The 24,973-nt window shown below is 45.4% G+C and overlaps 2 protein-coding genes across 3 annotated transcripts in view; one reads left to right on the top strand and one right to left on the bottom strand.

The window, feature by feature from the left end:
• The window catches only part of KEL (Kell blood group, metallo-endopeptidase), a 119,091-nt gene that overhangs the window by 12,388 nt on the left and 81,730 nt on the right, over nt 1-24,973 (top strand). The window contains exon 1 of one of the 2 annotated variants that reach the window (XM_012733904.1): nt 7,023-7,073. The exons of the other annotated variant lie outside the window; for it this stretch is intronic. The gene's annotated coding sequence lies outside the window, so the exon portion shown is untranslated. Of the gene's footprint in view, nt 1-7,022; nt 7,074-24,973 lie in introns of those variants that run through there. 2 annotated transcript variants of the gene reach the window in all.
• PIP (prolactin-induced protein) lies at nt 5,987-12,357 on the bottom strand. Its single transcript, XM_012733907.1, has 4 exons — nt 12,240-12,357; nt 10,305-10,410; nt 6,443-6,557; nt 5,987-6,193 (listed from the first exon to the last, which is right to left on the bottom strand). Exons 1-4 carry the CDS (start codon nt 12,332-12,334, stop codon nt 6,069-6,071), a joined length of 441 nt encoding a protein of 146 aa, XP_012589361.1. The 5' UTR covers nt 12,335-12,357; the 3' UTR covers nt 5,987-6,068.

Raw genomic sequence — 24,973 nt, 5'->3', positions numbered from 1 at the left:
TATTGAAGGGCGTGGTCTTGTGCCTCTGAATCATATATACATAGTTGTAAACCAGGCTTGCCCCCCAATTTAAAAATATATATTTAAATATATATATATTAACAATTGCACATCCACATATACATACATACACTTATCTTTCATTATAAACAAAACACTAGGAATATAAGTTGAAGGAAAAGTTGTCTCATTCCTTTAAAAGGCAGGCTAACCAGTATTAGTTTAAAAACAGTATTCCACATCATTCAGTCTATGTTGGCATTTTAAAGCCAAAAGAGATGAAGTAAAGAATCGCTTTTATCTTGGGGAAGTTTTTTTCTGATTTTAAAATGTAAGCACAGGACACACAATGATAAAAGGAGGTCTCAATTTGGAGTAAATTAACTTTCTTTTTTTTTGTAGTGAACTTTTTTTTTTTTATAATAGTTTAGTTTTACATCATTTTGTACATTTCCCCCCCCCCCATCTCAATTTTAATCCCCACCGGTTTCCCATCACCAAGTCACCCGTGTGCCATCACCATCACCAAGTCACCCATGTGCCATCACCATAATCCCATGTACTTCCCTCTCCACCCCCACCCCCGTTTTTGATCCCATTCCCCACTCCACCCCTGCAAAATGTCTCTGGTATATGGTTGTTCATTATTCTTGTTATTTTCTCACCTGGTCCATTATATGGAGTAAATTAACTTTTATGAATGTATATAACTATAAAATAATTATAGTTAATTATTCATGTATATAATTATAAAGTAATTAGGCAAATATGATAACTATTACCCTCTGGAAACTGGATAATTCTAAAAGCACATTAGTGAAGTAATTCTAATAATGAGAAGGTGAGATGTCTCTGAAATCTTCTTCTTAACACTTGGTTCTTTCTTTCTGAAAGGCTTCTTTTAAGCAAGGCAAACGAAGTTTTTCTGACCCAGGAACAGTTGTCATGAATTTTAGCATTTCATCTTTATTCCCTATTCTTGAACTCCAGTTGTTTCCCTTGAACACAGTGTAATAAACAAGTGCTACAATGCTTGTTTCCAACCACTACTGAATGTAGTGATTATCTTTCGTGTCATTGGCTCATATCACTTCTGCTAACTCAGGCTTCCAAGTGAGTGAGGAGAAATGTGTCAAGGGCCTTTAGAGTTCGATGCTACCTGGCCTCTTTGTTTTGCTCACCATGGTATCCCATCCCCGACACCCAGGATGTACTGGCTCCAACGGAGCACTACAAGTGCACTTGCTGGCTAATGAATGACACTCTCAGTGACCCTCCATAATGACAGGCATGAGAAGAAATTGGAGTGCGACCACCGCATAAATCCTGAGAGTTTGCAGCTTTGATGCTCAAATCAAATGAGGTTGAATGAGCGCAGCGGTTGTTTGTAGGAAACATCCATCAGAGGCAGTGAGAGACCCAGGACAGAGGCAGGGGGTACATGACTATGTGATCTCAGCCAGGGGCTGGGCTTCACGGTGGTGGGTGCTGCACAGGAGCAGTGGGCAGAGGCTGGGTCCCTGGCCATCACCAGAGGCACTTCACAAGAGGATTCGCTTGCCACAGCTAATGGCAGAGTTGCTGTCTACCATGGATAAAAGGGTATTGTTGATAGGAATTCTAAGCAACAATCTGAAAAGTTGACAAGTTTGCTGAAATTAAGTTCTATCAAGATATGGCCAGAGAAGCAGGGACTTAACACCAGAGAAACACTCAGGATTGAGGTCACCCAGGCAGGAAAATGGAAGCAAGAAGGGACGAGGGGGGAGGGAAGGGTGCTTGGGGAGTGGAGAAAGCAAGGGTGAGCCAGTGCCATCCCTTACAAAAGCCCTCTTTGTGCGACCTCACACCTGAGGAGTCTGTGTGTCCCAAGAGCAACATGGGAAGAGGTAATGGGAGACCAGTGGTAGAAGTCATATGCTTGGTTAACTAATCAGGGCAGGGAGAGCTGCTTTCCCTTCAACTTCGACTTAGAGGTAGGGTGACTGGGACCCATGGATTGCCCACCTGACATCCAAGTGGAACAATCATGGACAAGCCAAGATTCTTGTGTCAGATGGAGAGTGAAGTGGGAGAGTTGGAACCATTGAGATTGCTGCTCTTCTCTCTTACGGAGTTCTAGGGGTCTGGAGTGTTGGAGCTAAATAGGCCTTGAGAGCGAGACCTAGGCCAAGTGAAAGCAAGATCAGGGCAGGTAGTTTTTAGCTATTCATTCGTATTTTATGCAGAATCCATCTTTCTTTTCTCTATTTTGCACTCTGAATTATAATTCTATCTGTTTTCAGTTTTGCTAATTCTTTCCTTAGTTGCATCCAAAGTGCTATTAAATCTGTGCATTGGGTTCTTCATTTCAGTTGTTGCAATTTTCATTTACAGAATGTCTTTTGATTCTTTTTAGGGCAACTATTTTGACATAAATTCAAGGAGCAGGTAAGCTGAAAAATGACTTCATTCCTTCATCTTATAATCAACAGATAGTTACAGTAATTATTTCTCATACATCCTTCTAGAAGCTTCCTGTTTATTTCTCTAGTTCTTGACTCATTTGCACTGCAACAACAATCATCAATAAACACCTTTTCATATGAACCTATTCTTAGTCTATTAATTGTTATTAATTAATTCAATATTTCTCGATCCCTTCCCACCAGTTTTTCCTCTTGAGTGATTGGAAATTTTTTTTTTTCTTATAACAGTCTTCTTATTTTAATTTTAATTTTATTTTTCTCTTTAGTTTGACATTGATCATTATTAATGCTAACTTAGTCAGATGACCTTTCCCCCCGACTTACCCTTTACCTAAATGCTATTTTTATTCCCCCAAAAAGGCCCAATAAGTATTGGTACATTTTATCAGAGGAGTGAATTTGTAAACCTGATTTCTCCCTTAGGACAGTTGTATTTTCTTGTATGCACTCAATACATTTCTCCCGCAGTGAAAAGTATCTGACTGGGAGATATGGAAAACAGATAACCAGTGATCATCAGTTCTGCAGCAGAACTATGATGCTTGTAAAACTCAGCCGTCTTCCCGTTGGTATTCATCGACGCATCGTCATGAACACAATTCAACGAAAGCATTGATTGGGCATCTCTGTGGTTTTAGGAACATTTGAAGACAGTGACTTTTATTCTAAAATGGTGAAGATCTATTGACCTAATAACCATGGCAAGGAAAGGAAACTACATTTTTGTTTTGTTTTAGTAAAATGGAAGAAAATTCAGTTTCTCCTTTGGCTTTGTTTTTAAGAGACAGACATAGTATTTCACTTGGGACAAGGGAAAGCCAAAGTGCCCAATGTCTTTGAAGTTGTTTACATATTAAGCGAGTGTTTGGAGGTAAAGTAAGTCACGTGAAACAACTTGGGAGTGACCCGAGATAAAGCAAAGACCTGCTGTGCTAGGAAAGTTCACTTTGAAAGAAAAATCAGACTCACGGAATATCTCACTATCTTCAAAAAGACGTTTCTAATAATTAGAGCAAAAATAGAGTTTTCTATACCATGACCAAAAACAAGGACAGAGAGAGGCCTGTGACTGCATGAAATGTGCTCATCATCCTTGTACAGCTGAGCAAACAGTGGCTTTCAGGGTTATTTGCTTTGCTTGGGAGCAGAAACTCTAGAGACTGATAAGCAGTAGAGAGAAACTTGAAACACTGGCAAGGATGTGGAACAACAGTGTGTCAATAATAGTACAGAAATAAAAAAATGAAAAAAAAAACAGTACAGGAATTTCTTCGGAACACACCCTATGGCCTGACTGTTGCTCTTCGCTACCCATCTATATACAGTAGGCAGGACAATGCCCAGGGCTGACAGAAGCCCTCTCTGTGAGGCTGTAGGTTTTCCTGACCATCAACTCTCTGCGGGAGGAAACATTTACTACCTGTATGGTAGTCGCTGGCCATGGAAATGAGCCCTGGAAATGAGGTGAGCTCAGCTTAGGTGTGTTGTACATGTAAACTGCCCAGTGTGTTTCAAAAACTTCATAAGAAATAATGAATCCAAAGTTATCTCCGAAATGATTATTTTTATTAATGTCATCTTGAAATAACACTTAGGATATATATATATATAACACTTAGGATATAAATCTTTGCATGATTTTCACCACTTCTGCTTCCTTTTTAAAAACGTGACTATCAGAAAAAGTTTTAAATTACATATGTAGCTTAAAATGTATTTCTTTTACTGACAGAGCTGCTCTAGACAATTAAGTTTTAGTTGTGTTGGTGGACAAAGGTATCAAGAGGTAAAGGTGTGCACGGAATAGAACAGGAGGTAAAACATGCAATTTTGCAGTGCCGTTTGCTGAAGGTTTGAGGAGGCCCACTTAAGACAGGAGGGTGTGTGTGTGTGTGTAGAGTCAGCCTGCATGGTTGGTTCAAATCCTAACTCTGCTCAGTTACTATCTATTTGCAAATTACTTTATCTCAGCTCAGTTTTCCCTTAAATAAGGTTGAGAATAACATGTACTTGCTTGTTGTCTAATTCCCATAAACAATATAAACTTAAGAAGATCAGGATAAAAAGTCCTTATTCATATCTGTAAAGCCAAGTAAAAATTCAGTAAATATTTACTGAATGAATAAATAATGAGTATGTTTTTAAATTTTATTTAAAAGGTCTCCAGATTTATTGAGATCTAATTGACAAATAGCATGTGTTGTAAGCATATTTAATATGCTGATTTGATAAACTTACATATTGCAAAATGACTGTCACCATACTCATACTTCCATCACATCACATACTACGTATTTTATGTGGTCAGAATATTTCAGGTCTCTTAGCAAACTTCAAGAATGTTGTACAGTATTATTAAATGTAGTCACTGTACTGTGTGTTAGATTTACAGAGCCTTATCATCTTCTGACAAGAAGTTTGTGCTCTCATACCAGCATTTCCCCAGTCCCTCCACCAACAAGCCCGTGGTAACCATCACTCTGCTCTCTGCTTCTGGGTCCAGTCCTTTTAGATCCCACATATAAGTAATGTCCTACAGTATTTGTTTGCTTTATTTTATTTAGCATAATTCCATCATATCCCAATGGCAGAACATCTTTTTCACGACTGAATAATACTCCACACATGGCATATGATACATGTTACTGGACATGAAAGTAAAACTATTCAGCACATTGCTGAATCGATGCAGACCATCAATACTCATGAACTGTAATGAACACATCAAGTGATCTCCTTCAGTGCTGATGTTTCTCTCTCCTGGATTATGATGCCACTTAGAATCATTGGTCTAGAAGATATGGTCTTGCCCCCTTTCCCAGACACATTGATTTTGCTTCTGTCCCCTCATCAGGCTCTTCTCTAGCCCTCCCGACTTTGCCTTGATCCTACCCAATATCAAAGTGCCCACCTACCCTACACATGCCACCCTTCATGCTTGGGGTTCTTGGTGCCTGCTGTTCTGTCTGCTAGAAGCCCTCTGCCCCCTTTCTGCCCAGCCTCCTAGCTCAGATTTCCATTTCTCAGAAAGCCCAGTTCCTCTTCGATAGAGCCCCTCCAGACCCACTCATCATCAACCTAGTATGTTTCTGTGCAGCCTGATGTCCCCACATATCACTTAGTCTCACTTTTCACAGAATACAAGGCAAACTGGTACTCCAGGGAAGACTGGCTCTGCCTCTGACTCTGCTGTATGCAGGGCAACCCCCTTCTCCTGGGATACGAGGTAGGGCCTGGAGGGGGGCAGTGGTGTGGGGGAGGGTCAAGGAGTCAGGAATCTTGGGTACCTATCCTGGTTGGCCCCTCATGTATCTTGAATTTTAGAGCCTCCACCAAGTATGGCCCCTCTCTTCTCCGTCTCTTTGTCTTTCCCTCTTCCTATCAATGGGCAGTGAGAACCCATGAACTCTCTTCAGTAAAGGGTCTTTGAAAGACCAAAGCTATAGAAATTCTGGGTACTCTGGGGGTTCTCTGAGATAGATTTTGGTGGGAAGATATGACAGAACACAGAGAAGCATATGAGAAGTTTATTTTATAGACCATGGCAGGTCCTCCTGCCGAGTTCCCGCAGAGAGTCAGAGACAAGGGCTTCCACTAAGATTAGTATACTATTAGCCCACGATTGAGGATGAAACGGTTTGCAGTAATTGGCATCACTGCTCTGTCGTTGGGGCAAATACCTTTTTCTCTGGTAACATCAACCATGATACTTATAGCCAAGGTGTCTGAAAGAGACAAGAACAACGATCACTCCTGATAACCCCCAGTTTCTTATCTACTAGTGTCTACTAGTGTCAGGCACCTCTTGTTAGGATTCAGTTTCCCCAAATTGTTTGCAAAACTATCTCCCTTGTTCCTGGCCTTCAGCACTTCCTTTCTGCCCCAACTTCTGCTTGAGACCCAGAGCCAAGGTTCCCTGCGTGGTTTTCCCTTCCTCATGGGAAATTCTTTCTTTGCCAGGCTCCAATACTTACCGTTGGTTTGAAAATCCCAGAAGAACTTTCTTGGATAATCGTTACAGAGACAGGCAGTGTATTTATAGTTAAAAGAACCTTCTTGTGGAGTTGGAGTTCTAAGGTATGTTGATATCTGAGGAGAAAGAATGAACCCAATGTTAGTTTGAGGATGGGAAAGAGATAAAAAGAGGGTGAAAGAGGTAGCGGAAGGGGGAGGAGGGAGAGTCTTAGTAGACAAAGAGTTGGGGGGAGTGGGCCAGAGCAGAGCCATATGGGGGCTTTCCTTTTGGAGTATCATTTCAGGAGTTGAAGTCCACTCGGCTTTCCTCAACTCGAATTTCTGCTTTAGTCATGTGAACTTAGGGTTTGGGAGGGAAGAGGTGAGTGAATCCACAGGGCCAGAAGAACTGATGCTGGAGCAGCTGTTCACCTGGGGAGCAGGCTTGCCTAGTTACCTGGCCAAGGCTTCAGGCGCTCACCTGCAACTTCAGCTGACTTGGTGAAGAAGGCAGAGCCAGGCCCTGCTGCCGATGCTGTGACCAGAGCTTGGCGGGGCTCTCATTAACTCTCTGACCTTTGGTGTTTCCAGTAAGATGGACATGACTGTGCCCTAAACCTGACTGTTCGATAAGCAAAGGAAATCTTGGAGGTAAGTTCCCTTTTTCCTTCTTTAACTTGAGTGAGCTTTTCTGATTCGAATCCCAGTTCTGTGTAAGTTGCAGTGGAGTTGGGGAGCTATTGTCTAGTTCATGTTCAGCACAGAGCTTTCATCTTGGGGTTCACAGGCCCAGAGGGGTTTGTGGGTATTGTCTAGTTCATGTTCAGCACAGAGCTTTCATCTTGGGGTTCACAGGCCCAGAGGGGTTTGTGGGTATTGTCTAGTTCATGTTCAGCACAGAGCTTTCATCTTGGGGTTCACAGGCCCAGAGGGGTTTGTGGGTAGAGTTCAGTGAGTGTGTGAACTCAGTTGGGGAGAAAGTGCTTCTTTATCTCACTGAACCCCTTAGCGCACCCCCTTTGTCAGGGGTATGTCAGCAAGCCTCCGTGGCCTTAGCAGTGTGTGTGGCTTTAATCACGGGGAGAACACATATGTTCCTGCCACATGACAGATTGGCTAAGTATTATCTGCTGTCATCGCCACCTTGACCACAGGGGAGCTATCGGAATGGTGGGCTGGCCATGGCTGGGGCCATTTGCCCAAGTGACTGGCAACCATACCCTCTGCCCCTCAGACTCGGTAGTGATTTCAAGTGATCACACCATTGGCATCTCGCTCAGAGGATTTTGAGTCCTCCTGGTGTTTCTGCCGAGAAGCCTACCCTTGCCTTATGGACCTTTGTATTATGTCTGGAACACTATGTCCTTGTGAATTAGAATTTTCAAAAATGGAATCATCAATGCAACGAAATCAAAACCCAGGAGATGCTCACTTGTACACATGTAATTTGTTGGGAAGGCCAGTACATGGTTTAAGGTACTTAATTAAGTGAAACAACAGCATCCATCACAAATAATAAATGTTTATAAATATTAAAGAATAACATTTAATGTGTACATTTTAAGCTTATTGCCTTTTTTGGCTATTATGTGGTTAAAGAAATATTACTGTATCACAAATAACTTTTAAATAATTTTATCACTGTTTTTCGGTAATGTGGTTTTCCTGTGTCATTTAATACATTTTATTTAAACATTGAAAATTATTGTCTGATAAACATGCCATAGACCTTTTGAGATCAGCATTAGCGATTGTAATTTATTACAAGTTTTCTTCCACCACAAAGGATTATATGTGCTGTTTATTCAAATACTTGATTGAGAGTATAATCTATCCTATTTAAATTTTATAGTTATGGTCTTCAGATTTCACTTGATAAGTAATTTAGTTGCAAGCACATCATAATTGATTTTAAAAAATGAGGATTAGGTGCTAGCAGGTTTGCACATAAAAAACAAATTCTATTTTCCTAACATTTTAAAAATATGAATGTGCTCTGTAGTATATATGCTCTTTTATAGGAAGCTACAAATAAAAATTGGTGGGCCAGAACTAACATTTCCTAGAATCAATTCTTTCTAATTATTAATATCATTATTTCTATGGACTTCCTGCCCTTTACTTATGCTTGGGTAGGTTTTAAAAAGATAACTTTATTTTAGTACACTAACATTGACTTTTAAACAGAATCTTATTAATCACAGTAGTATAGAATTAGATCACTTCCTGTTAAAAATTAGTGTCATTTGGTGATAAAACTAATTTTTCAATGCCTGTCGCTTTCTGAGGGAACAAAATAGACTTTTGTGACCTATCATCACCAGACTGTCATTATCACAAACTTTTAAGTACACATTCTTATTCCTTTTCTCACCTGTGGCAAAAATAAACAAAACACAGTATTGAAAATTTATGACGCCGCTACCTCTCACCCCAAATTAATTCTTGAACATTCTTAGGAAATGATACATAGTATTGTACTTTTATCCTTTTTTACTTTATTTTTTGTTAATGGGAGGAAAGATGACCAACTTGCTTTATTAACTAAAACTAAATCTGTACAAAACACCCAGCCAGTGCCAAATCTAAACTCCCCTGTGATCCTGACACTTAGAAATTGTGACAAAGTAGCCATGTTATTCTTTGCTCAGTGATCAGAAATCTTTCTTGTACTGCGTGGGGCCATTTTTAGAATCCATTTTAATGAACTGGAATCCATCCGCTCCCAATTTTGGTTTCAGTTCAATCATTGTTCTTATATCTAGCTGGAGTTAGCAAGCGCTGGCCTTAGGGAAGCACACTGCAAAGTGACCTTCCTGAAGGCGGTGGGGACACACCTGTCCTGGCCCTGGACACAGGTGGTTCACAAAGGCCAGGGGCACCCCTCTGACCTGTGAGGGCCCCTGGTGAGCTGGTGTAAGACATGCGCTTCCTGGCAAGCGTCTCTCTGTGTTGAGCCCACACAGAACCTTTTGTTCTTGGCCTGGAGCAGTCACATTCTAACCTTTTGTTACTCCAAGTATGGTCCTTGGGACCCCAGCGTGGTCATGGCCTGGGAGACTTTGAGGAATACAAAAGCTCTGGTGTCGCCCCAGAAATGCAGAAACTGCGTTTTAAAGATTCCAAGGAATATCCCTGCATGTTACAACTTGAGAACTGTGGCTCTCGTTCAGGAATTGGACCTCATTCCTTGCCTCAACCCGTGAAATGGGGTTGCAGTTTTCCCTTCTGAAAGTCCCCGTCTACCCCACCCCTCAGCTCAAAGAACCATGTCCAGGACCTTGAAGCAGCTCTTCCCAAGTCTTCCCAAGTCTACCAAGGCTCTGATGCTCTTATACTTTTACTTTCTTCAGCTCCCTCTTTTTTTTTTTTTTAAAGGTTTTAACATTTATTTTTGTGTAGAAGAACTGGGGTGTAGGCCAGAGGTGTGAGGGTGAGAGGATTCACCAGAGACAGAGTGGGGAGCAGAACAGGTAAATTTGTTGAGATACACTGCTGAGGGGAGCCTTGGGGGGAGTCAGGAGAGGTCTGCTGCGCCATGTGGGTCAGCTCTCTGGCCGGGGGTTGAACTCAGGCCTTCACGGTGGTAGCAGTGAGTCTTAAGCCCTAGGCCCTGGAGGCCCCTCCTCTTTCTCTTAGTGTGTTTTCCTCACCTCTCATTCTTTCTCATCCCTCCTAGACTTTCTAGAGGTCTCTCTATCAGGGTTTCTTTGTTTCTGATGTGAGAAGAGCAACAGGCTCCAAGCTCCCGTGAAGCTCAAGTAGATGACAGATAGGAGAATGTTTATTCATCACAATTAATGATGCTGTGCAATATTAAAGAGAGACTAATCTAACTGAATTTGTAATTTAGAAGCCAGAGTTGTGTAGACCTCTACTTACCACCATGCATTCGTTCAATTGTGATTTCACACTAAGCATCACATCCACATTTTCACCTGCTTGCACGATGGTAGGCATGGTCACGTTCATTTCTATCACCTTTGGGCTGGTTTGGGGAAGAGGGAAGCAGACCAGAGATCAGAGATCAACCCACAAGCCACGGGGCCTAATAGGCAAGACAGACTGAGCAGGAGGGTGCCGGGACGGGACTGGGATGGGGAATGGTGGGTGCTGGACTGCTACTGGGATGGGGAATGGTGGGTGTTGGACTGCTACTGGGATGGGGAATGGTGGGTGCTGGACTGATTGCTGAGCATCCGAATCTCCCGGGGACTTGAGTTGATTGAGCACAGGTTTCGTTCTGTTTAATAAAGCCATGTGGGCTCTTTACTTACAGCTGTGCCTCTTTCCTTCCTTTAACAAAAATTGAAGCAAAAAAGGATCAAAATACAACACCATAGTTGATTCTCCAGTAAGATCCTTTGGGTTCTGCTGACTGGCCATTCACTGGGAAGACTCAAGTCACCATGAGTAGAAAACTTTATACCGACAGAATCATGTGAAATCACAACCTTTCAATGCAATAGAGGAGTTTGGAGGACATTCTTGAAGCTCCTCCTTTACTTCCTGGTGGGGTCTAGGAACCTATTTATTTTGCTCTCTGGGGATTGAGATGCATCCTACATCAGGCCACATCTTACCATCAACCAGAAAGGAGAAATGGAGCAGAAAGAATACTCTGATGTTCTGTCAGTGAGGGCCCCAGCCAGAACCTCCAGTTGCTTTTTCTTTCCAGATACCCCTGGCTGAGCACCAGTGGGGTTGGTGAGGCAGGAGTGTTTGGGGCCTACAGTGCTTCTTCACAATCCCATATTCTTAGGGAAAAGCACCTCAGATCTCAAAGTGATTCCATCTCTCATTCCAGTTGCTCCAGGGCTCAGCACACAGGGAAGGGGTGTGAAGACTTCAGGGTCTTCTGAGTCTTCCCTTTTGTAAGTAGATTTAGGATTGGTGGGATGAATGGCTGGGCTGGAGTGGCTACTCACCCAATTTGCAAGGGGTTTCCTGGGATGAAGGACCTTTTGGTGCCAAAACCAAAAATTCCTGGGCAAACTGGGGTAGTTGGTGACCCTAACTCGCATAGCTTATTTTAACCATCCGCTGATTTCTGTCTCCAAGCCTGCCTCCCTTAGGGTTTCTAGGGCCCTCTGGCTCCTTTAGACCAACCCGTCAAAAGCCTGAATAGGTTCCTCTGGGACAGGGCGCGAGAGTACCACCGTCACTGCGGCCAGAAGCCCAGCATTCCGATGCCTGTTCCTTGGGAAGACCTGCCAGGTGTGCTGAGTGTGTCTGTGTCACCCCAGAGCCCAGCTTCATTGTTCTGTTTCACTTTTCTGACACAACATGTGTGCCGGTGCTCCTGCGTCCTGGTGTGGGTGGGGATAGCGCTGGGGATGGTTTCCTCCAGTCATCTTTGGGTTCAGAATAGGAAGGGTGTCTAAGGGGCTGGGCTTGCTCAGCCTCTCGTCACAGGGCCAAGGATCCATGGCCCTGCTCCCTCAGTGCGTCCTGGCAACATTGTCCAAAGCTATTGCTGGAAGTCGCGACCTGCCAAACTCTCAGCAGTTGAGGCGAGCGGACTTGTGGACCAAGAACAGGATGTGGATAAGAGCCTTAGAGCCGAACTAATCGTTAGCTACAGTTCAACATGTGCAACTGTGGCCTTACGCGGCCAGGCTGGAAGCACTGTGGGAATGTGAGGGGAGTGCATGGGGCCCCCTGGGAGAAGTGGAGCTTTGGCTGGGTCCTTGAGAGCTCCTGGCACTAGAGCTCTGAAAAGGTGGGGCTTCCCAGGAAGGCAGATGTAGATTTCTAGGCTAGGACAGGAGCCCTCCCTGCAAGATTTTCTGTGAGGAGGAGAAAGGGATGACTCACATGGCTGTCTGAGCATGGTTGAACCCGAGATGCAGGCAGAAAACCAGGAACAGGATGGCGTGGCTGGCCCTGAGCAGCTGCTGGAGAGAGAGCATCCTGAAGGGGACAGAGAGTGATATCCTAGAGCAGCGGAGCCCAGGTGCCCAGCTGACTTCTTATATGCTAGGCACGGAAGTGGGGATGCTGCCAAGCAGATCAGGCAGTCAATCACCCAGTTAACCTTCCCACTTATGATCTTTCCTCATTGAGGTGAAGTTTGTTTTCCTATGGAAAAAGTCAACATTTGGCTAGAGCGTGAGCGTCTGGGAGAGGAGTTAGATAATCCTTCCTCATTTTCTGAGTGTCAGAGAAAATGGCCAGGACCGCAAAAGCTGCCTTTACTCTTCCCTACTAACAAAAAATGGTTTCTGGTCCACCCCATTGTTCGCCTGTCTTTCCTGCTGTATGTAACTCTGGCTTCAATCACTGCTCCCCTAGTCTTGCAAGAACCTCTGTACGGTAAGAGATTTCAGATCTCTTAGGTTTAAGACACATTTTCTTGATCCCTTATAATACATTCAGGTGGTGGGGTTGATCAGAAGACTTCTTAGGAATTGAGGGTGATGGGAACTTTCCAGGGGCCAATACCAATCCTGCGAGGTGGGTGGGCTACTGGGGACAATGGGGGGCTGAGGCCTAGCACTAGGAGACATGAAGACATGGTGATCGTTGAATCTCTCTTAACTTCAAGGGCATCGCTGTTGTTCTCAGAGGCCTAAGATTGCCAGCTGCCCCAAACTCCCCAGCGCCGGACGGTGTTTTAATTCTAGGGAACTCCTGTAGGCAGCTGGCCTCCCAAAATCAGATATTTTCGGCACCAAAGAGAATGTTTATTTCACTATTGACAAGGCCACTTTTTCAGACTAGTCTTATAGCCTAAGGTAGTAGAAAGACCTAAAAGAGAAGGGCTCCCTCCAGGGAATGGACCTCCAGTTTCATGCAGGAGCTCATTATGGCTCTGGAGTCCCTCTCTGGGATGAAGAGAGAAATTCACTCTTGCTGACACTGGCATTGTGACTCTGCTCTCTCAACTCAATCTTTCCGTAACCTGAGACGTCTGCCTTTGCTGACTTTGTCCTTATCCTTTGCATGGCAGTTGGCATCCCAAGACGATATGAAAGAATCTGAATTCTTAAGAGTTTTCCATGCATATTTTTATAGGCAGGATTCAGAATTCAAATGTATGTTTTGGGTTTTATAATGTGTCTGACTAAATTGCCCTACCTTGCCTGTTCTACTCCTGCACTTTCCCTCCTTTCTTTTAAACTTGACATCGTTCATGGAACCTGTTACTGTGATCACTTGCTCCTATCCACTTTCCTTCCATGTGCTCCAGGACAACGCTTTTGTCCCCTGTCACCCTGGCCACAATGGCCCTGCTTTGTAAACACTCTCCCGCTGTGTCGTTTTCTTTATACCTGTTCCTTCTCTTACTTGTTAATAATTTCCATCAGCAAGGCATGTTCCCTGAGATTAATGAAGAAGTAACACAAAAGAATCTAGGAAAATGAAGGAAGAACTTTTTCCTGGGATTAAAGACAGCCCTGTCTCTGAGGACATAATCTTCTCTAGCATATTCTCAACAAGGCAGAGCTCCCAAAGGGTCAGACGATGGCCTAATACAGGCCATTGTAACACAGAACCTTCTGTGTACGTGACGAATGGCATGCACTCCATGGCTAGCATGGTGTTTAGCTAGATTTGTGTCAGCTTGGTTAATCCATGTGGCTAGTTTTTGATTAAACACCTCTCTGGTGTCACCATGAGAAGATTTTTTTAAGCCATGAGATTAACATTTAAATCAATAGTTGTTGAATGAAGTAGATGGTGTCTTAAAATGTAAGGAGGCCTAATCACTGAGGGAGGGCCCAGGTCCCCAAGGAAGAGGAAATGCTGCCCTTAGGCCGCCTCCTGATTTGGTGTCCAGTGTATGTTGGCCTGCCCTGTGGACTTCAGCTTGCCAGACAGCACAGTTGTGCTTATAAAACTCTTCAAATGAATCTGTCATATCCATGTGTGGGTATATTATGCACGTTGTGTTTGCCTGCATCTTCAAGTGGTTCTGTTTCCTTTTCAGAACCCCGATGGTTCCCCCCTCACCAACCCAGTACTGTTGGTGTTTGGGCAGGGACAGTAAACCTTGACCCGGTTAGAACTCATGATGGTTAAAAGCATGTTGGAAAGTTTGAAGTGATGCAGGCACCTGCTCATGACGTAGCTGCTTTCCAGATGGGAAGCAGGCAGGGGGTGGGGCGGTGCCGCCAGGCCATGGAACTGGATTCTCAGCGCCCCTGTGTCTCTTCATAGGTGCTGAAGTTCTGGGATAGAAGACAGATTATTGCAGATTGCAGATTGAACATAATTTTTTTTTAAATTTTTATTTTTTTAAGATTTATTTATTCATACAGAACTGGGGTACCGGCCAGAGATGCGGAGGGTGAGAGGATTCACCAGGGACAGAGTAGGGAGCAGAACAGGCAGATTGGCGAAGTACACTGCTGAGGGGAGCAGCGGGCGGGTCAGGAGAGGTCTGCCACGCCATGTGGATCTCCTCTGGGGCAGGTGGGGATCTAACTCATGCGAAAGTGACTTACGCTTCTTAGTGCTGTGCTTTAACCTGCTGCGCCACCAGGGAGGGCCCTTGAACATAATTTTTAATGTACATGTTTTACTTGCTCAACCCCTTATTTAAATGTTTAGTTGCGTATAAGTTTAATTCCTTGAAAGAATGTCGTGATAGGATCCTAACTCAAGTGTGAACATTGTGAGGGCGCATTTTCAAATCAATAGAGTCTTAGTGTCTAGAACAGTTCTTGGCGTGAAGTTATAAATGGTAGATGGGGAAAGAATAGGTAAATCAGTATTCCTGGAATTAGTAAGTAGAAACTAACAGCCTCACCTCACTCCAAAATGACACCCTCTTTAGTGGCATGTGATAATCCAGTTTCCCCATATTCTGACCAAGACGGAGTTGCTTAAAACAAGTGACAGGTGCTTCCCATCACTTGTCTTGTTGTGTTGCTCTTATGCCAAGGTTATGGTCTCCTTAACCTCTCTGTGCCAGATTACCCTCATTCACCAAGAGCATCCATAATCACATCCTCTATATGGTAATGACATCCACTTCTTATCTCTGGCCCTGGTTTTCCCCAGCATTCCAGGTTCATTTGAGCCACTGCACTGTGGGTGGCCTCCCGGCATCACGAGTTAACACATCCAGGTCAAAACTCTTGATCACCCATCTTCCCAAACCGCTCCCTGCAGTCTTTCATGCATTTCAATAAATGGTTTCTTCATTTGCTCAGGTCAAAAATTGGGGGGTCCTTTTGCTAGCTCCCTTTCTATTGCAGCCACATCTAATCCTAGGGTCTCTATCTTGAGACTAGCTAGAATGCCATCAACCTCTCACCTCCAACACCACCCCAAGCTTCTGTGTTCTGGATGACTGTGACTTTTCCCAAGTATTCTCTTTGCTTCCACATTTACTCTCATTTGTTCAATTTTATGGTAAGAGTCATAGGAATAGGGAGCTCTTAAAAAAAAAAAAAACAGATTTTGTACCCCCTTTTCTAAAACCACCATCACCACAACAAAACCCTCCCCAATGTATTCCATTATATGTAGAGTGAATTCCGATGCTGCTTCTCAGCACCCCAAAATGTCCTGATTCTGACTCCTTTGGCTGCTCCTTTCCTCTCCTCTGCTTCATTTGCCTTGGCCTCCTGGCTCTTCTGTAAATGCATCAAAGCAAACTCCTGCCTTAGGGTCTTCACCTCCACCTTCCCTCCTATGATAGCATGGCCTCCGGCATGCAACTGATGGTCTCCTTCGGGAGCTTTTCCATCAGAGTCTTGTGTAAATGATGGCTTCCAAACTCTTTCTGTCATCTGTCTTGCTCTGTTTTACCCCATACATTTCCCAGGATGTCGTTCTTTATGTTTTTGTCATTTGTATAAATCACAAGGGCAAGAATGTCTATCTTCCACTTCCTGTTCTACCAGAAGGCAAAGGGCAGTAACTCAAGCAGCAGACACTCAAGAAATACTTGTTGAGAGAACAAATGAGTGATTAAATTCTTCCTAGAATTTAAATTTCCTGACACTTGGAAGTAATTACCCCAATTTGGGAGAAAGAACAGAAACTTTTGAACATTCAATGCAAGCTGGCAGGTCATTGTCAACTGCTGGTGGTGTTTGCTGAGGACTCCTTTTGCCTCTTGGCCAATGGTTCCTTCCGGCCCAGGCTTGGGGGGTCCACAAGCACAGATAAAAGCGGTTGGGGTGGAAGGTGAGGACCTTTTCTGGCCAGCTGCTGAGAGAGTGACATATTGCCGTTGTGTCTTGAGTTGACTCTGAGTCTTAGCTGAAAGTGGCGTGTGTGTGTGTGTGTGTGTATTGTGTGTGTGCACGTGTATGAGGAGACAGAGCAGGTACAACGTTTCTGATGACAGGAGCATTGATTTACATGTTTCGACCCAACACTTACTGGAGACCTCCTGACGTGCCATCTTCACCAGCATTTCTGTACACCAAAGGAGGACAACAGTGAGAAGACATGGAGGCCCGAGGGCTGCCAAGTGCAGATGGAAGAACAGGAAAACCTTAAGTTCCCGCTTTCCGTGCCAGTCCTGCCAGCAAAATGGGGCCTTCCTTTGACTTTGCTTGGGGCCACCTGTGGTTGGCCCCTTACTTATGTCCTCCCCTGCCATCTCCCAACTTCCTTTCTCAAGTTCAGCTCTTGCTAGGGGTCTCAGGTCAGCACATGGAGTAGAGCTTTAATTCTGCAGATAGCAGGGAAGCTGTGTGTCCTGCGTCGTGTCTCTAATACTGTGGACCTCAGCCAGCAACCACAAGGCCTGAGAACAGAAGCAGTAATAGGGTTCTCTAGTTCCAGACCCCTCTGCTTTGGGATACCTCCTCTTTCATAGATTTAGCTGGAAGCTTTTACTTCGAATGGGTTTCTTAGTTCCAGAAACATGATGTCCTCCGCTGTGGAAGTCTTTCCCTGGGGATGGCGTGCTTCCTGATGAGTTCTGTGTGTAGGGAGCAGAGGGGAACAGGGCACAGGTAGTGGAGGGTTGAGAGATGGATCTGGGGGTGGTGGTTGCATGGAGTGGGGACTTTGGCTCATCTAGAAACCGAGTATCTAGGATTGGGGGTGGGATCAGTTCTAACTCAGTTATGCATACCTGACAGATCAGGCTCTCTCGATGAGAGCTGGCTTCCTGTCCTCCGGAATTGGGAACAAGCTCCTTTTACAGTGGGCGGAAGCCCCCAGTGTTTCTGACCTGGGAACCTGTGAGGGATTGGAGAAATGCCTGACTTTGGAGCTGAGAAATAGCACCCAGAGAAAATACTGCTGCTGAGGAGGGTTGGGGAAGAAAGGATTCTGTTCTCAGGGAAGGTTCTATGTAGCTGAATACTCTCTCACACACACATCTATACACACACCTACATACATGTAGTGTCATACACAGCCACACACACACACACATAAAAGCATGCAGCATAGTCACACACAGTCACACAGCCACACAGCTACACAATATAATCGTGTCTACACACAAAGACACACAGCTACACCCAGTACAGTCACACATGCAGCTGCACAGTGACACACATATCCGTGCACACACAGCCACACACGCGCAGAGTCACCCACACATCCGCACAGGGAGCTGAGGCGTTCCATGGGGGAAGGAAGGTTCCTCTCCTCAGGTATTAGCATCAGCTTATCATTAGCCTATGGCTAGGTCTCTGTATTCCAGAACTCTATGAGACATGGATTTTTAAACCTGTATTGCCAGTGACTTTACCTAAGATGACTCAGTGAGGTTGGTGGCCAGATTGAGTCAGGGTCCAGCCCTCCCTAATTGCAAAACTTACCTTCTGGTGACACCGACTTGCCTTCATGACTTAAAATCACAGTTGAATCCTTAGATTCAGGATGAATAGCTACCCCGGCAGCTTAGCTAAACACAGGAGGATGTGCAAACACAGCCTTTGGGGTTTTTCAGGGCCGAAGAGGAGGAAGTAGAGGCCTGGGAGTCCCTTTAGCCAATTGGCAGGGGTTCCCCAAACACCCTGCTAACCTTTCACGATGCCCTTTCAGACAAGTTCTGCTCTTACAGCAAAGCCAACAGGATCTGCACGGTGGCACGTGTCACGCGCATGTCCCCGGGACAGGAGGCAGACTGTTCTTCCTGGTTTCCAGACCAACTGAATTGTCATGTCAGAGGTCACCTTAATCCACTGGCTTCTGCCTGCTTGCCGTCTCAGCCACTTCACTCATGGGAGACAGCTGCGGCTGCTGACTTTACATTCGCCAGCCTGGCAGTGCCCTCACTCAGGTCCACTGCCCTCTTGCTCCAGCCCTGGCCTCCTGCAGGGATGGGCCCCAGGGGAGTTCCCTGTTAGGACCTGGGGCTCTGGTTCTGCTGGTGAACGAATACCCCCAGGGAGCTCCGAGTTGTGTGCCTCAGTGGCACCCACAGAGTCCCCTCCCCTCTGCATGCCTGCTTCCCTGCCCTGGGCACGTTTTGAGAGTGTTTAGAGAAATAGTTGCTATGAGAACTATGACAATTTGCCCACTTCCTTCCTTCCACCCCATTGTAGGTGTCCAAACCACCCCGGTTTGCCCAGAACTTTCTCAGGGTTAGAACTACAAGTCTTATGTCCTGGGAAAGCCCTTAGTCCTGGACAAACCAGGCTGTTAGCCCCCTGTATTCCCCTCCTGTCTCAGCTTCTAGCTCATGATGTCTTTCAGCTTCCAGATAATCTCCAGGGGCTTCAAGTGGCTGGGGCTGCGGTGTTGTTGGGGCACACTACAGCCCCCCAGCTCAGAACTGCACTCTTCCTGGGGGACACAACTTTTAAATCTCCATTAGAAACTTTGCTATTATGGGCTTTCAGCTCAAGAGGGCAAAATGGGCCCACTTGTTTTCTTTCCTTCTCTCTATGAAATAAATGGATAGAACAGAAAATAAGCAAAAATATCACTGCAAGAAGAGAGGGGTTACTTTATTACAGATTTCCTCCCCACCCTTCTCTTTTCTTCCCAACCCACATGAAAATGACAAAACAAAGACTTAAAAATACTTTATTGAAGTAACCTCAGTTGATATGTGTCGGGGTAAGCATTACTACTTGACTTCCTTAGGGACTCCTTTCTGATCACGCCCCAAGGCCTTGTGTCCATCCTTCTTACAGTTGATCCCTTCACCTGACTCACCTCCCTCTCTACTTCCCTGCTGGCCACCACCATTTTGTTCCTATTAGCCGAGAGCTGCTTTCTCTTTTGCAGGGGACTTTTAAAGCTATTATTTTAAACCTCTTCTGTCTACTTTTCCTCCCACTTCGGATAACCTGCGGCTGCTGAAAGAACTTGATCTGTAGTTCTTCTGACTGCACCCCTGCGCTCCTGCCCTTCCCTCAAATTGGATTCAGTGTTTACACTTACATATCCTTATGGTGTATTTACAACATTCTACACAAATAATCTCATCTTTCTCTTTCCGTCACCATCTCTGAGGTTTGCTGTGTATGAAAACTGGAGCCTCTTCTTTGTACAAAATAAGATAGATAGAAAGATGGGCCACCAGCTCTCAGGTCACTCGGAGGTCTTCTAAGCTAGCCCTGCCCATCTTGGTTGCCTTCTTAACCACATCAGCTCCCGCTAATGAAAAGTTTCTTCAGCTTCTAACTGCTGTCTCTATTTTATGTTTCACCAAGGCTATATGCTCTTATTAACTACTGTTAACTCGGACTTTGTACAGGGAAGCTTTGATTATTTCATTTCCTTGCTCAAAAAACTCCACAGCTCTCTTACTGACTGCGCTATATAAAACGTGTCAATCTGGCATTCAAGGTCTTCTCTCAAATCACCACCAACTTGTGGTTACAGGTTCACCACCCTCCATCCTCATATTCTCTGTATACCTGCCCCTCCTACCGCGTTGGGCTCCTCACTGATCTTGAAAGAGGGGACGACCATCTGCTGGGAGGGCTTTGCTCCTGCTTCCCACCCTCTAAATGCCTTTGCATGGTTGCTGTTCCTCCACCTAAGCTAAAAGCATTCCTTGATTAACTTTTGCACGCTCCAACTCATATGCAGTTAATTCAAATCTTTCTAAAAACTGATGCACGGTGGCATGGGACCATGGGTGCATTTGTAGGTGCACTGTGGCACTAACACCTAAAGTGGGGAGCCCTAGACCCCCAAAATATAAACAATGCCAACAAACACTTCCACAACAAAAAGTTTTTTTCAAAAAGATCAAACTTGATTCTGTGCTATGCACGTGGCTCCCTTGGGCGTCCGCCTTTCTTGCAGAATCTGCTCCACTTGGCCTTGCACCGTGATGCTGTGTCTCCTCGTGTTCATGTTCTACAGACACAGAGGTCTTAGCAGGCTAACTTCTGCAGCGTGTGGCAGCATGGTGGCCGAGGAAATGCACCTGCTGGCTCTGGAAGGCTGCACAGCATTCAGAACGGTGGAGAGGACAGAAAGGATCCAGGCAGTGAGACGCTTAAAGATGTGACCAAGGGTTGCGGGACCAGAAAGAAAAGATAACTTACCTTGAAAACAGTGATAAGATCAGGGTAGCTATGATTTCTGAACGACAATATTGGGAAATAAATGTTGCAAAGGTCAGTGAACTTGATTGCAAAAGGTTACTTCATGCTCACAGCATCCCACGACAGTTTCTTCTTTGGAATTTGCCAGAACTGGGTTCTTCCGACCACTGTATGGAATAGGCGTGTATATGAGTGGGCAGTATATTAAACAGACATTATTAAATAGGAGTCGGCAATCTTTGAATGTCAGTATTTTTATTGTGGGCACATTGTTTTATGCTCTATTGCTTGCAGGGATGGCATGTAATTTTGTGTTCTATCCTTGACGTTGGATTCTGTGGTCAGGAACTTGGGACAGACCATGTGGTCCCAGCTCAGTAGGAATAATGCTCAGTGACTAAAGCTTACAAACGTTCCACACCGTAGGGCATGTCCAGACTTAAGTACAGTTAGAAGAACTGAAAGGTAAGATCAGAAAAATAGTAAAATAAAACACATGTTTGAGAAAAGTCACAGCCCTAAAATTCCGTATTAAAGAACTATAGGCCACCGCCATTTTCCCTTGCATAGATCTAGCCTTATGACCCAGAGAAAACCACTTTTAGCTCTTCTGGCTGGTATTTTGACAGCTCCTAATGATAAGGTTTCCTAGCTATGGATTTGTTTAGCCATTTAAGTTATTTTCTTTTCATTTTCTGTCACTATCGATGTGTATTTCAGTCTTCTAGATCCTACTTCTCTCTCTGACCACCCCTCTCCGTTATTACTGTTTTAGTTTAATCAGTGATTAGTGACCACATGGTTATTATGAAAATGTCACTCACTGGCGAGGTATGATTTCGTTCTTTTTCTTGTTTAGAGTTGGTCCTATTTTAATAAACAAAACCGGTGTTTTTCCACCTGCGTGAACTCCCACACACCTAGTGTTAATTCTTTTCCCGTAACTTTACATGTCAGGTATTATCTGAGATATTCCATGGAACCATTTTTTCCAGCTACATTTGGATCTGGCAATTCTTCCTAAAAAGTGAAAACTGTCTAGGGACAGTTAACTGTGAGGCCATTTTCAGGACCAGGAAATAGAAAGAAAGCAGCTGACAGGAGCAAGTGACTCAGTGCAGCAGAATGAACACCTCTCCTGAAGGGGAATCAGTCTGACCAACTGAGACCTCCATGCTGTGCTGTGAATTCTCTGAGGTCAAGGCCTGTGCTGGATTTCCCTCTTATCTTCACTCTCTGACACAGAGGGGGGCAGGGGAGTCTTTGCGGAGCTGTTGAGACCGTTGGAGAGGTGTAAGAACAAAGGCAATGCTAACTCTGAAAATCCGCTCTCAACGGGCATCTGTGTCCTCGGTGTCGGGGAGGCACAGCTCCCCCATAGGCTTTGGCCGGGCCCCCTTTGCCGCATAGAGTTCTGTGCTGATTTTCTCTCCGTCAGCCTGAACCTCAGATGAAACCGAGAGCGGCCTGTTATAGAAGATGGAGAAAGGGAGACACAGCGGGTCCTGCCCACTGGCAACCTACCTCAGCTACCCCAGCTCTTGGGGACAAGATGGGTTGTTCCAGGTCATCATGCAGGTCCGCTTCCTGGAGTTCCTCTGGCCTGACTAGCTGCAGACTGTGGACATTGGCATGTGGTGTGTCTGGCCAGGCGAGCTCTCCTGAACTCTGGGAGACCTTACAGTGGGGTGACAGGCGAGAACAGGACACCATACCGGTTGTCATTGTGGCCAGGCCAGTTTGAGGCAGCAGAGGTGAATGAAATGACCAAAGGCCAGTCCAGCGTATGGAAAGGATCACATAAGGAGAGGGTAGCAAGTGAGGGTTCTCGTGGTAGCCCTCCACAGCAGCAGGGGTGGGCCTCGGACATTGCCCAGCTGCTTGCCTTTCCTGTGTGGGTCCACCTTCAATGTTTGTGCCAAGAGGGGAGCCCCCTCCTCCACCAACCTGCCCACTAGGCAGGGGGACGAGCAATGGGACTGGCCAGCTCATCTCCTCACGTGAAAGCACCATATCACTGGATGCACGGTGTGATTCCTAAGGGGGTGAGGAAGAAGTAGACGCTGAACACATGACTGCGTGTCGATAGTGGGTCGTGGGGCCTCACGGGTCAGCCAGCTGCCGTGGCCGCACCCCAGGCGTGTGTTGGCGTTCTTACTGTCATCAGCGTCATTCTTCCCCTTGGTTCTTGAGTTCCAACATAGGGGTGCTGAGCACACACGTCCCCAGAATGGCGTGTCCTGGCCGCATTTCCATACGAAGTCCTTGGCCGTCCAAGCCCAGGATAAACATCCGGCTGAGGATCCATGCCAGGAATCTTGGGCAAAGTCACTGGTGACTTTGTGCTAGCCCCACAGCGTTGTTTTTGGAAGAATAGTGAGATGGGGACTTTGGGCCAGACAGTTCTCCTATGGCACCTCGTCATGGAACAATCTGGTTGTGTCCCTCAACTCCTGAGGACATTCCCATTTTAGGACTTTTCTAATCTATGACCTTGTGAGTTGGGTCAGAGTGACCTAACACGTTGTCCCTTGCAGAACATTGAAGGAAATGACTCTGAACCAAAGAGGGAGAAATGTAGGTGGGTCAGGATGGTGGGGAGGACAGATGTCGGGCCAGGCCACCTGCCTGGGAACACTGCATAGGCCAAACAGCCGTGTCACCTACGGTATAGAACCCGGGCATTCCCGGGAGAATGTAATCTGCTGCTGTCATTGTCCACCCGGCCTTCTCCACTAGCGCTTTCCCAGTTCTGCTGCCGGCGAGGTCTGCCCTTTTGGAGGAAGGGATATAGCTGATGAAGCGGGTTCCTTATCTTGAGGCTCTTTGGGGGGTTAGATGGCTCAGGTATGATGCATCAGCCAGTGCTGTCAGCAAGGATGAGGGAGATGGGTGTGGAGATCAAAGCTGCCAGGACTGCATCAGTCCCTGGGCTCAGGAGGTATTGCTTCTGCTCTGCAGCGCTCTACGTCAGTCCAGGAAGCCTCACCCCAGTCCAGCTAATCATATCAGAGTCTCTGGGGATGTGAGTCCTGTGTGTTTAACTGTGTCCCGGAAGTCGTCATGCTGTGAGCTGGGGCTGTGAGACATCAGAATTCGGGCAGAGTGTCCTCTCTCCCCCAGCTGGCGGCACGGGCGCAGAGGCCCTGGCAGCCACCTCGAGGTTGCAGGAGGTGCAGCAAGATAGACGGTGTCCCTTGCACCTGCTCACCAGGTGATGCTCTTAACTATCTTCAGTTCGGTCTGAAAACTGAGCCGGCGGATTATAGTTTATCCTTCAGGGACTTGAAGGGAGACAAAAAAGGCGATAAGGCCGCCTGGCCTGCAAGTTCAGGATAAGTTGGGATGTAGTGGTCTTTCTGAGCTTAAGACCGTGCACTTAATCAGGTAGGAGGATCTCGGAGGAAGGTGCTTAGGAGAAGAGGGTGAACTGCCACTGGAGGAACAGAAGGGTGAGATGGGGACCCTGGCAGCATGGGCGCCCAGTCCTGAGGCCTTTTCCTAGAAGCTCTGAACTAGAAGAACGCCAGCGAGAAGGCTGACTGACTGAGAAGCATACATGAGGAAGGGCAGACGTCCTGAGGTCGCTGTCATTTGCAAACCTGTCACGTACCTGTCTTCCTGTCTCTCTTCCACTGTCACTCAAACATCTGCTCTCTGTCACGCAGACCTGTTGGGTGTCACTCGCATTGGCTCCCCAGAATAAGTTCCAGCCACTCTTCGCTCACTGTTTATTCACATCGGTTTTTGTTCAGCTCTTAATTTCTTTCTTTCCATGTTAACATGTACCTTTCTGTTTGCTCGTCTCCTCTGAGAGATTTTGAGATCTTGAAGGTTAGAGGTTATGTTTGATTTGCATTTTTCACCCGTATCTATTGTAGTCCTTGGCATGAGTGGATGCGTAAGGATGTTGAAAACATTCTTAAAAATCAAATGGGTCTGAGTTTGTTGAATGTTCTGTTTTTGCCTATGATCAGAAAAAGGTAGATAAATATACAAACTTCCCAGAATTTGAATGAAGCTTGCAAGTAATTTCCCTCCAGTAACTTATTTAAAATCTATACTAAAAATCCTTAGTAGAGAATTCTCCTTTTCTGCTTTTAACCATCATGCTTTCTT

Source organism: Condylura cristata, unplaced genomic scaffold (genome assembly GCF_000260355.1).
Source record: "Condylura cristata isolate star-nosed mole 26May11 unplaced genomic scaffold, ConCri1.0 scaffold00042, whole genome shotgun sequence".
NCBI lineage: Eukaryota > Metazoa > Chordata > Mammalia > Eulipotyphla > Talpidae > Condylura > Condylura cristata.
This window is presented reverse-complemented; position numbering and strand designations above follow the sequence as displayed.

Coding starts and splice junctions, on each gene's coding strand:
- PIP (XM_012733907.1), bottom strand. CDS start 12,334: ATGCTCTCTCTCCAGCAGCTGCTCAGGGCCAGCCACGCCATCCTGTTC. Junction 6,558..10,304: donor AATTGAACGAATGCATGGTG/GTAAGTAGAGGT, acceptor CTTTCTCCTCAG/ATATCAACATACCTTAGAAC. Junction 6,194..6,442: donor CTGGGATTTTCAAACCAACG/GTAAGTATTGGA, acceptor TGTCTCTTTCAG/ACACCTTGGCTATAAGTATC.